Below are 13516 nucleotides of genomic sequence, written 5' to 3'. Positions count from 1 at the left end.
TGTTCTTTTTTATGTGTTACAGATATGGAGACATGGTTCCTAAGACCATCATGGGAAAGATCTTTGGCTCTGTTTGTTCTTTGAGTGGCGTGTTGGTGATCGCTCTTCCCGTTCCCGTCATTGTGTCCAATTTCAGTCGGATCTACCATCAGAGTCAGCGTGCAGAGAAGCGTCGTGCTCAAAAGGTACCCTAGACGGGCCACCCACGACCCCAGCGTGGGTCCACGGCCTCTGATCTCACAGAGTTATAGGGAGCTGGGCTCAAAAGTAGATGTTCTCTTGAAATACAAGCCGGTCTGGCTGTGGCAAAGAGACCCTGACAGAACCGTGTACACACAAACACAGAAAAATGACACTGGGATAGTGTTTAATACAACATGGCACAATGTGCTTGTGACCCAGATGTCTGCACGCTGAGTGGTGTGTGTGTCTCTGTGGTTTGTTAACTGCAGGTCCCTGTGGAACCATCATTTTTAATGCATGCCCAGATCACATCCCGTACTTCAGCACAGCAGACAAAAACACAAACACACAGAAACAAGACAGGCAGAGAAACTTTGACAATGGCAGATATAAAAAAGGATGAGAAAGAGTCTAAATATAAATAAAAAGGAAACGGCCACATACACACTGCAAAGTTTTGGGTGTATTTACAGAGAGAGAAAAAAGGACATTAGTTGAAAATGTACTCACTATCAGGCCATCCAAGATGTAGATGAATTAGTTTTCTTAATAAGAACGGATTTGGAGAAATTGAGAATTACATCTCACTTGCTCACCAATGGATCCTCTGCAGTGGATGGGTGCCGTCAGAATGAGAGTCCAAACAGCTGATAAAAACATCACAATAATCCACAAGTAATCCACACGGCTCCAGTCCATCAATGAACATCTTGTGAAGTGAAAAGCTGTGTGTTTGTAGGAAACAAATCCACCATTGAGGCATTTTTGCATCAAACCGTTGCTTCTGTCAAAAATACAGATTCATAATCCATAACAACACTTTGCATCTTGAAAAAGTCCATCTGCTGCCCATCAAAATCCACTGGTATATTTGTTTAAACCAATTTTGGACAGTTTTCACTTGATCAACAAGACTTGATCTGTGCATATTTATCTCCTGGGTTACTGAGTGAACTATTCCTTTATTGGCAAATGTTCTCAATTTTTTTTATGCCATGGACCAGCGAACAAGTGAATAAGTTTAATTGGGTTTGCTCTTATCGGGACTTTGATGTTTGAATAGACAGCAAGTGGTATGCCACTCAGCTCCAATCAGTGATGATGGAATTTGCATATCCTGATGCTAGGCTTCAGGATTATTTAAAAGAAATGATTCAATTAACTCCGAGACCTCAATTAATCTGATTACTTTCGCAATTAAATTGAAATGTACGTTTTACAGCCCATCTGCACAGTGACTGCCATAATCAGTGAAGCTGTCCACATGCACACGCTGCATTTATAGTCGATGCATTAGCCTGCGGTTTAGACATCTGAATTTATCACGGCAGGAGTGTTGTGATCTGTCATTACATCTGTCATGAGTATTCCTGTCATAAATCATCATTTCATGTCTGTATGGAAAATGGTGATTGACGTAGTTGTTTAAACCTTTTCTTGAGAGCGAAGGTTAGCAACATCAGTCAGTGTTTACCAAACCACATTCAACTGTTTATGCTCTTAAGTCGTTTAAACCAGTTTTGTTCATACTATGCAATTATTCGGTCATCATCAAACTTAAATGATGGAACTGTGTGTGTACAGAATTAGATTAAGCACTAATAAGGGGAGACACGACTGTATTTAGCTGCAGTGTGTACGTGGCCAAAGAGACCAGGCACAGGAAGAACAGATGCTGTGTTCTGTAACCAGTTCTCCTTTGGGAGTGATCAGAAAACGCAGACGTGGTGACATCACTTCATATCTCATTAGATGAGTGTCTTCTCTTAATTGAGCTGTTTGACTCCAGCCACCCCATGGGAGACACAAACAGTTATAACAGTGTATCCCACTCCACCTCTGCACACACACAAACACACACACACAGATAAACAGTACAACCAGTCCACCCAAGAACAACAGTCTATTTTTTAGATTAACTAGGGACTGAGAACGAGAGTAGGAGAGGGAGAAGTGAGAAAGGACGTTAGGATTGTAAAAAATACCCAAATTTCTGTTATTGATACTAGTACTACTGAAATTTAACAATACCGTTTATCTGGAGATGTAAAGAGAAAAGCCTATGATGTTTTTAGTTTTCTATTTTTTTTTTTTTTTTTTTTTTTTTGAAGAAGAAGAAACCTCTTTTTCTTATCAAGTCTTCATTTATTTGATCAAAATACCATAAAAACAATAATATTGTGAAATATTATTACAATTGAAATTAACTGTTTTTCTATTTGTATACATTTTAACATTGAATTGAATCCAAATCTGTATTTTCAGCATCCATTACTCCTGTCTTCAGTGTCACATGATCCTTCGGATACCAATCTAATTCTGATTTGGTGCTCAAGAAACATTTCTTATTATCAGTTTTGAAAACTTAAGATTTTTGTGGAAACAGTGATATTTTTTTTTTTTTTTTTTTTTTTTTTTTTTTTTTAGGATTCTTTGATAAATAGAATGTTCGAAAGAATAAGCTATTATTGGAAATAGAAATCTTTTGTGACATTATAAATACATTTTCTGTTATTTATGGTCAGTTTAATGCATCCTTGCTGAATAAAAACTATTTCATTATTTTTTTTTTTTTATTTTTTTTTATATTATTATTATAATTTTGTTTTTACATTTTTATATTTAGGATATGGTATCAAAATATCAACTTTTACAATTATATATATACTTTTGATGTCCCTCAAGGGAAAAATGACACATTACCATTCTTCATGTTGGACATGAGCATGCAACCTCCAGTCAAGCATTGATCACATTTACACACATATTGACCATGAGACATGAGCATGCAGATCTCCCGTCACACCACGATTACACACATTGACCACAGGAAGAGGAAGTAGTAGGCTAAACACCCGTGTGTTTGTCCACCTGAACAGAAAACCAGGCTTGCTAGAATTCGTGCGACGAAGAGCGGTGGCGCTAATGCTTATTTGCAGTACAAACGCAATGGGATGCTGGCAGACGCGGAGGAGGAGGTAACCGTGGAAACCAAATCGCTGGGGTCTCTCTTAATGGAAATTGACATGATGGGCTGGTGCATGTGGACCCCTCTTTCCCCCGGGTCTTTCGCCTCTCTGCCAGGGGGCCGAGGTCCAACAGGGCTGCTGTCCCCATTCAATGCTTCCATGGTGTTCCTCTAATTCTCTCTCTCTGTCTTCCACTCTTTCTTACGCCTAGACCAGGTGCGCTGGCACCTCTTCCTGGTGGCTGGTCATGAGACAATAAATGTGTGACCTCTTGTCCAATGGCAATGTGCATGCGGCTTGGCCTTGCGGGGGCCATGGCCATCTGCTCCAGTACCAACGGGGCCCCCGTTTTTTACTGCACCCCTTTTCCCCATCTCTCAACTACTTGCTTTTGGGTTTTGTCTCTTTATTACGTTTTGTATCTTGTCTACTTGTTGTATTAACTGCCTTTTTCAACAGCTACTACTCTTTTGCTCCATACATTATTTAACATGCATTTTTGAATGATTTTCTCACTGCTGTCCAGACTGGCCTGTGCTCCCCCTCTATTGCTCTGTCATCATGACATCATCAGAACACATTACGTGGAGGAATGCAACTGTCTGAGCTGCATGTCATTGATTGGCCAACGTCTAAATGGGAGGCGGGGTTTAATGTGAGGCAGAGACCACGGGGCTTGTTGATCAAGTGCCTGTTGACCATACACGGACTCTTGATAAGCAATGCCTTAGTTCAGGGGTGTCCCACACTGCTTCTGGAGGGCCAATAACCTGTAAAATTGAGCTCCAATCCAACACACCTGAACTGGCTAATGAAGGGCTGCATACAAAATCGCATACTTCCCTACCATACAATAGGCAAAAAACAGAATGTAAAAAGAGTTTGAATTCCAAAGATGTCCAAATTTTCAATATCCATAAAACAGTAGGAAGAAAGTTCTGGTTTGAGGGTGGTGTTTCCTCCCATTTTAACTTTTCTTTGGATCCTCTCAGATCAGGGTCCTTGGAATTGTCCTAACCTCCCTTCCTATTGTGGAGCATCTGTTCATTAACGTAGAACAGGCATTCTCAACTCTAGCCCTGAAGGTCCACTTTCCTGCAGTTTAGCTCCAACCCTTATCAAACATCAAATCTGAATTACTTTAGAATTACTAGAAAGTTACAGGCAGGTGAGTTTGATAAAGGTTGGTGTTAAACTCTGCTGGAAAGTGGACCTTGAAGGCCAGAGTTGAGAGCTCCTGATGTAGAACATACTTTTTTTTTTTTTTTTTTTTTTTATGCGAAGTAATTGCTTGTAAAAAAAAACAAAAAACAAAAAAACTACCTACTCAGAGACCATTTGATTTTGGAGCTAGCCTAGGTCTTCAAAGATTACTAGAAACTTCCAGGCAAATGTGTTGGTGCTAAACTTTGCAGGACATTGGCCCTTTAGAAGCAGGATTGTGCACCCTTGTCCTAGTCGTCTGGTCACTGCGCCATGCTGATTCATTAAGGCTCTATTGAATTTGGATACAGTGGCCATCATGGTTCAAATACAGAAGACGCTTAACATTTCCATATACCTTTCCAATAATTCACAAGTTCACACTTACATATAATAAACGGAGTAAAGGTTATGCATATTTAGTGTGCTGTCCAAGGGGAGGGCTCTGAGCTCGGAATTTGGCCTAAACACAGAGTACTCCCCCCATCCCAGGTTGGGATGCGAATAGTTAGAAGTGATGAGATGAGGTGGTGGAGTAATGCTAGAAAACAATCAATGAACAGAGGCAAGTCAGATGTGTATATATACCACTAATCTTGTTAATTAGGTTAATTATCGAACATGCTCCTCCATAATTTTTTTAATATAACATTATTTAATATATCCTGAATATAAATTCAGTAGATATTGACACACACAGAATACTCTTGTTTCTGCTGTCCACTGTTTTTGAACCAAGAGCCATCTGTCAACGCTGTGATCTTGAGAGAACAGGACGTGGCAGTAACCTAGAGCCTACTGTTGTCACAATGAACTAGCCAAACGCTCCTCAACAATGTCTCAGTGTTGCTGGATCATTGTGAGAATTCGGGCCTTGCTGTCTTGTCTTTTCTTTCAGTTTCTCTCTGTGCTGATAGGTTGATAAGCAGTGTTTTCTGTTTCCTCATCAAGGCTTCAAAAGAGGCTGGCCAATCTTTGGTATGTAAGATCAACCCCACTTTTGAGACCCAGCATCACCATCTCCTGCACTGCTTGGAGAAAACCACGGTAAGAACCTCAGGAGAAAATTTCACACACAACTGGAAGCTGTTCTCAATAATAGCTTTTGCATTATTTGATCTTCTCCTATACCTGTGTTTTTTCTTAAGTAACTTCAAAAGCTACCTGAAGTAGGTTCAGCTACTGGTCAATTGTCAATATTGGCTTTGTTTAAGTTGAAAATTGTGTTAGCATATGGTGCAAAAAGGCCATGTTTTCTAAAAATAGCTTTGTGTGAAGAACAGCCTGAGTCTTTATTATCTGCAAAACCTGGCAAGATGTGATCACTTATGACTGACATTAAACATTGCTTTTTTGTGTGCCATATTTGAATTAAAATCTATTTAAAAACTCTGGCAGAGGTACAGACGAGGGTGAAAGTGGACAATTTTATTTATTTTTTGGTCTATACTCTTTAACATTAACCAGTGCCAGACTTCTTCTGCACCTACGTGCTTGTGGGTTTGTCAAAAATAAGTGCTGTTTTCTCTCAAGAGAAATCATTATTCAGACTCTGCCATGAAAACTGAAAATGACAACCACTGTTGTCCCCTGACTGTGACCCGCTCTGGCTTTCCGAGGGCAATAGACTCGAGACAATTCCAGTCCTGCTGGGTGCCGGACTGCCTGAGAAACAGCCAAAGCTACAGTCAATCTGGATTTAAGGACTCCACTGTTGATACTCTACATACACACACACACTATATTATTAATTTCATTGTTCTAATATAGATTAAGCATATTATGTTTTATTAATACCACATAAACGTCTCATGTTTATGCAATTTGAAACTTTACAACTTTGTATTATATGTACAATTTAATAATCAGTAAGCGCATTAATATAATAATCAAAAGCAGAAATCAGTTCTTAAAGCGATAAATAATTCCCGTCTCTTTCTCTCTCTCAGAATCATGAGTTTGTGGATGAGCAAACTTATGAGACAAACTGTATGGAGGTTTCTCTAACGAAGCCATCCATGTCCCGCTCCTCCTCGATGTCCTCCTCTCCACATGGCCTGTCCTCCTGCTGCACGCGCAGGAACAAGCGCAAGAGCTTCAATGTCTCCAATTCCAACATGGTCGGCGGCCGCAGGGGCAGCATACAGGAGCTCAGCACCATCCAGATCAGAGAGAGACCAATGAGCAACAGGTGCTCTCACAACACTCATGCACACTTACACAGACATGAAGTGAAAGAATAGACTGATACTGGTTGCGGTCTGAATAAATATAAGCCAGCGCTGTGTCTTATTTAGAAGTAATTTGAAACACAGTTCATGCATGGAGCTCTCTTCTTACGAATCAGGTGTGTTAAAAGAGACATGCAAAATATTCAGAGCGGTGGGTCGCCAGCACTTGAATTGAAAACCACTGCAATGTTTAGTACCAAGTTGATATAATGCATAGTAGAGCTTAGATTTAGTATGCATATTGTGTAATACATAATATGCAGAATGTAGTGCATTTTATTATTTAGTATGCAAATGTGAAATTAAGTATGCAGTCCGTAATTGAAAGTGCATAGTATTTCGTGTACATGAGTAAAATTCAGTAAAAGTGTGTAGTGCATGTAATCTAGACTGCATATGTAGAATATAGTGGATAAGGCATACTATGCATTATGATTATGCAGTTTGCACATGTATAATGCATAGTATGTAATATTTAGTGCATAGAATGTAGAATTATTTTGTAGTTAGTCTCTAAATATATGCGATACAGTGTGTAATGCATAGTGTTAGTGTGTAGGGCATAGTGTCTATTATACATGATGAACGCAAAGTATAGTGCATAGAATTTAGTGAACTACTAAATGCATAACACATTACATAATCCAGAATGCATATACTGTATACAACTGAGTGTATTATGCATAGTATATTATATGTAATACAGAGAATGTAGAATGCATATTAGAGCACATATTTAGTGTGCTTTAGAATGCAGTGTATAGAAATAAGTATACGTAATATGTCAAATACAGTATGTGACGCAAAGTGTGTAGTACATTATAGAATGCAGTATATAGTGTAGTATGCATAATAAGTCTTGTTTAGCACATATGATATAAAGTGTAGTTTATTTGATGTGGGTTCACTGTATATCTGGGTATTTTGGTTGTTCTCATAGTGATTCATGCTGCTGGAATCCTGTAAAGCTCCCCACTGTGCCAGCATACTCTGGGAACGTTATCTTGATTGCCTCCAACAGCTGGTGGAATTTGCCCATCAGCTGGATTATTTTCTCACCCGCCCTTTCTCTCCCTCTTTCTTCCGATGCAGCCGCTCCAGTCTCAATGCCAAGTTTGAAGAGACTGTACCCCTGAATTCAGAAGATCAGTCCTACATCACTGCCGCTGTCATCAGCATGCCCACCCCGCCCGTGACCACACCCGAGGGCGGAGACTCAGCCAGCTCGCATGACTTTTTGCAAAGCAACATTGTCAGGGTGTCGGCGTTATAGACCGTCTGCCATGACCATTAGCCATTTTATTTAGCGAGTGGATGCTGGAGCAGAAAATGATCGATGGAGCCCCCTAGTGTAGTGGAGGAGGCATTGCAGCAGGATGGGCCATAGCTGGAACTTTTAATTTTTTATTTTTTAAATCAGCTCTTTTCCAGAGCTCTCCATCTCTGTGAGCTCCATCAGCTCTAACTCTAGGCCCATACATCATGTGACTCACGATGGGGTCCAATAAGCTTACACTCAACCCATAGAGGAAAACAATGTGTTTATTACAGCTTCTATAATTTTTCAGTATTGTGAGTCTTTGAATCTTTTGTCTTCAGTTTGATGGGATCGGCAGAAAATTGGGACGAATAAGGAGTGTACCAGCAGGGGCGGGATTTTACAAGCTTTTACACAGCTGTACACACTTTTGATACTACAAAGTAAAGCTGGGCTCTACTAGGGTGTGCTGTCGGATGCTTTTGCGTGCGTGTGTGTGATTGAGATCAATCTCTTGCATGTTCTGCATAAGTCTTTGTCTTTTTTCAATTTGGCATGAGCAATAAGGATTGGCTCTTTCTGTCAGAATGCGTGCTTTTTATTTTTGCCTAGTTAAATAGTATTGATCTTTCCAACACAATGAGTGTGTAAAAACAGCTGTTTTGAGAGATTAGCCTGTTGATACAGGTGATAAACAAAGAAAACCTTGTATCACACTCTCTCTGTCCCACCCATGTTGTGTTCATTCCTTGCCTGACCTGATGAGACGTTTGTTATGCTTTTTTTATTTTAACTCTTTATTAATTAATTTTTTGTTGCAAAAAGCTACACGGAAAAGGAAACACCTTTTGTGTTTCAATATATGTGACTTTCTCAAACTGACAGTGGAGGCTTATGGACTTGAGCTCTAATACTAGCCATTCCATTTTATACTCCAAAGTTTGCAAGTTAACTGTGAAAAGAAAAATAACGTGCTTATTTATTATATTTGTTAAAACTATTGTGCATGTTGTCATACATATGGTGAAACGGGCCAACTTGGACCAGAGCATAGAGCCCACCCAGGACTTTTTTTCTTCCCTCCCTTTAAAGATGTACTTTTATCAGCAAACATTCTTAGGTCTGTCTATTATTACTGGATAATGGCATCAATCTGTGTGTGATAACACGTTGAGAATCATCCAATCAGGTTCTTAGTACTGTTATGGGGATTATTATATCATTGTGATCAGCCAAACACGCTTAGTGTTGAATATAAAAACACAAAAATCTCGCAAAGTCACATTCAGGTTTGTTTCACTCCAAAATCAAAAGCGAATAAATTATATTTTGCATAAAAATCGTTTTAAAAAAAAAAAACATTTGAATGAAAAATAAGCACACTCCACGCAAAATTTTAGTTCTTTGTATTTGTATTGGTGATTTTCATAACTGCAATACAGTATTTTTTAAAAGCAAATGTATAATGCTTTATAATGATTGTAAAAATACTGCAGAAATTTCAATTATGCCATTTCAGTAATGAAAATTGTTTTTTGGCATTTAAGAAATGACAGATTTTCAGATGTTGTGCTTAATTGTCCCTGAATATAATGCACAAAATCTGTTTAGAATTAATGTAAGCAAAATATAATTTATTTTGATTTGGGGCAGAAATATGTCTGTGAGATTCATTCAAAATGTATTATTATTAATGAAATAGTGTTAAAACATTTCTGTGCCTGAAAGATGAATTCTCTCTTCTCTGCCATTTAATGTCTGGAACTGGCAAGAAAATAGACTATAAAGTGTTTTTTGTTTTTTTTTATACCAATGTCAGTGCAATTTGTGGTGAGGAACTCTTAATGCACCTTGCTCAATACACACACACACACACACACCACTGCCCTCCTGCACAATGCCTGCACCCATTCTTGCTTTACCATGTGACTTATGCAACAAAATTCTTTTTGTAAAGATATGCTTTGTATTAAAAGGGTTACCGGGGGAATAGAATCTCACAAATGCATATTTTTAAAACTCAAATGGTGTTGATTATATATTATAAATGTATTTCAGTTGTAAAATACAAAAAAAGAAAAAAGAAAAAGAAAAGATGAAATAGGAAACTATGAGAGAGTGTTGCTAGTGCACTTGTGCTGTAAATATGTTCTTCTGTGTAGTGAAATATATTAGATTTTCTTCTTTTCTGCTAATTTCAGTGGACAGAAAATGTAATGTCTCACACTTTACTCTCTAAATCAACGAGTGGAAAACCTGGACCATCTGTTTAGGTTTGGAGATTTTTTTCTCTCTGTTTGGAGGACAGGATTGACCGGACTGATTGAGTGCATGTGCTCACAGACTCATAGAGAACGTGTGGGTTTCTTTTTCTATCAACCAGGGACTTTTAAAACAGACTTCCGGTTAGTTCTATATAATGTACATTTAAACGACTACCAGGTGACGATGGTCCTTTGGAATTGTTACAGCTTGTGTTTTGGACATTAAAATATATGAATTATTGAAAAACGCTGAAAAAAAAAAATGCAAACCAGTTGTTTAGTCCGGTGCATTGTCTATGAATAAAAATAATTAATTCATTGTCCTATTAAAATACAGAAAAAAAAAACAATGGTGTTGTGATCATTTGACTAATCTTAGTTAACTATTGAATCATGTTTCCACCTTAAAAAAAAACTATTTCTTTATATCTCAAAATTACAACTTTATAAAGTAAAGCAAGAAATAGTCACAATTGCGAGAATGAAGTCACATTGTCCAATATAACGTTAAAACTTGATAGTTGCAATTATGAGAAATATACATTTATGCTGTTATATTTCACAATGTAATTCCATCTTGCAATTGTGACTTTTGCAACTATATGTTACAATGTATGTCACAGTTACCTTTATAATTATTTTTACTTTTTACTAAAAAAAAAAACCTTTAGATGGAAACAGGCTTTCATACGACTTTATAAAGACCTTGTCAAACCAATTTATGTTGTGTCTGCTAGCTTCATTAGCATTTATATGCTAGCATACTGCTAAAAAGTCTCTGTAAAATCTTGAATGAGCATACAAAGTTGTCCTGCAGTTGTGCAAAAATTGTTGAGATATCATTCAGAATGAGTTACATGGTAAAGATTTCCTAATAGTTAGGTTTAGGAGGTTGTTTAAAGACCTCACCACAAGTATAAACATTAACAGCAAATCAGCAACGCTGTACTCTCTTCCATTTCCAGCTGAGCGTCATTTTCTTCATAGGCCTCTTTCCCATTTTGCGAATTTCACACATTTCTCAGGTGGCACATTTAAAGGGACCGATGTTAATAAAGCACTTAGCATGATTATGTTACACATGCACAGTATCTTCCATTATACACGGGAATCGGGGGATGAGGAGGTCCGGAAGGCAAGGAATTGCACCAAATTGTCGAGCTCACTCAGAGCAAGCGAACCGCAGGGCTGTAGTGAGCTCCCAGCAGGCGAGCGATAGTGCTACACATTAGCATATTTCCCATCATGCCGAAGGTAATTGAGACTTTTGAAGTCGGTTGTAGGAAGAGACCATATCTGAGAGACGCAGAAGGAGGGGGACCTCGCCGCACACAGGGGGATATTATAGTTGGACTTCATACAAGCTGCAGCTGTCTGTTTGCGACCTCGCTATTTTCGCGGAGAGGTGAAAGGTTAATGGTTTTATTTCCCCATTGACTCATTTTACTGTACTGTAAGCATGAGTGGGACTGGCTATATGACAGTACAGTCCATGTGAAAGGCTCTGTACATCTCTACAACAGCGAATGACACAAAGTCAACCGTTCTCTGTGTTATGGATGAAAAGTATTATGTTTTGAACACACAACAGCTAACATGCTATAAGGCTAGCTTTATGCTCTCTGTCAGTCTCTCTCTCACACACACAGGAGATGAATGGAGAGGGGTTAGAAACAAGTGAGGAGTATTTCTTTTGTAAGCTTGTATGACGGCAATCCTGCATGTGTCCTCCTTTCTGATTCATAAATCAGATCCTGCACTGGCAATGAACGGTGGGGAAGCTTACAAAAGAGGAAGCTTATAAAAGCATTTCTAGAGCTCCAGCTATGTTTGGATTAGCATGCTAACATACTAATCATAATATTTCTAGTAAACTGTGTGAGCGATGTTTTCTGTACGCTCTATTTGCAGATGTGCAATATGCTACAGAAAAGTCTTAACTGGAAGCAAGATGATTCATTCAGTGGCTAATGCTAACTTGCTAATGCGATTTTATAGAATGTCTAAAATGGTTTGCCAAGATTAATTGTTCTTTCAAGTGCAACTCGGAAACTCATTATTATGTTAGTTATTATAATGTCACAAATTTAATTTGGCAACATGACAAGTAGTCTAAAAAAGAATTATATTGTGAGCAATAAACCCAGAAAACTACATTGAAATTCCGAATAATTTAAAATATAGTTTCCATCATGCATGATATCCATTTATTATTGCTCACTGATATTACTGTCAGATCAAGGTTTCTGCAGTTTTAAGTTTCACTCGTCTTTACTTGGTCATTCACGTGCTCAAAACTCACAGTTACTATATGTATGACTTGTCTTGAAGGGTACATAACTTTTGTACACCTATAGGCCTACATAACACCTACTTTTCACGATCTAATCAATTTCTAATCACAGGTATGTCCAGTTATGGAAGTATGAGTCACGAATGCTGTTCATTTTAAGACATTTCTATTTTAAAAAAATTCATAATGAGGTCTTGTGAAAGAAATTCATGATACACCTGCTTGAAATGTTGAAATGTAGTGTAGCAATGATGCATTGTGTTTTTTAAAAATTAGTATGAAGAGTACAGTGCATCATACAGTTCTATTCAAATATTTTTCCATGTGTTTACTTCCTCCCTCTCTCAAAAGCACTCTCTGTTGAGATGTTTTATTCATCGCTTTACATCTGTTAAAATTCATGAAGCAGGCAAGAGCTAAATCCCTTCGCTTTCCCTCTGCCAAGGATGTCTCCCATCAAGTCAAAAGCAGGGCCAAAAATTAAACCTGTGTTTCCACCCAGTAGCACTTAAGCGTGACACCTCTGGAATGCTCACAACTTAGAAACAGAGCGCTGTGCAGAAAATCAGCTTGATTCAGCGGAAGTAACTGCACGGTAAGAAAACCAGGCCCTGCTGCATGCCTCAGTTGTTGTAGCATTAATGTAATGTAGCATTATGGTTATTGCTAGGCGTGAAATTGGTGAGTTATCTGTCAGATACATGTTGAAAAATAACATAGTGAAATATGCTGAACCTTGCAATGTTATGACAAAAGTCTGGCCACTCGTAAGAAACTTTAAGCCATTGAGTTAATAACATAACATAATTGACTATTTTTACTTTCTTAATGCACTTGTTGGCTCATTTGATTCATTGGTGCACATTATTTCAAAGAAAAAAAAGTTAAAAAAATTGCCTTTTATGAAATATGATTGTGTGTGTGTGTGTGTGTCTTAATTAATGTGATGTAAATATTTTGTGACTTAATTGACAACATTGAAACTTTTATAGTACACAAAATGTAGAATATACTGTGTAGTATTTGATTAATTAATAATTAATTTAATTTAATTAAAATTATATGTACTGTTCAATAGATCTATTTTTATTGACCAACCCTGAACTTGTTGATGT

At 37.9% G+C, this 13516-nt stretch overlaps 1 protein-coding gene across 3 annotated transcripts in view; it reads left to right on the top strand.

Moving 5' to 3' along the window:
- Nucleotides 1-10528, top strand: part of LOC113048047 (potassium voltage-gated channel subfamily D member 2-like) — a 102855-nt gene extending 92327 nt beyond the window's left edge. The window contains exons 3-7 of one of the 3 annotated variants that reach the window (XM_026209551.1): nucleotides 23-185; nucleotides 3063-3161; nucleotides 5307-5402; nucleotides 6305-6546; nucleotides 7679-10528. In XM_026209551.1, the coding sequence (XP_026065336.1) occupies nucleotides 23-185; nucleotides 3063-3161; nucleotides 5307-5402; nucleotides 6305-6546; nucleotides 7679-7859 (781 nt within the window). In that variant the 3' untranslated portion in view covers nucleotides 7860-10528. The other 2 variants (XM_026209552.1, XM_026209553.1) reach the window with 2 other exon arrangements.
- Nucleotides 10529-13516: the final 2988 nt, after the last annotated feature.

This window comes from Carassius auratus, chromosome 29, assembly GCF_003368295.1.
Source record: "Carassius auratus strain Wakin chromosome 29, ASM336829v1, whole genome shotgun sequence".
In the NCBI taxonomy this organism is placed as follows: domain Eukaryota; kingdom Metazoa; phylum Chordata; class Actinopteri; order Cypriniformes; family Cyprinidae; genus Carassius; species Carassius auratus.
The sequence above is the reverse complement of the archived record's forward strand: the minus strand, read 5'-3'. Positions and strand labels throughout refer to the sequence as shown.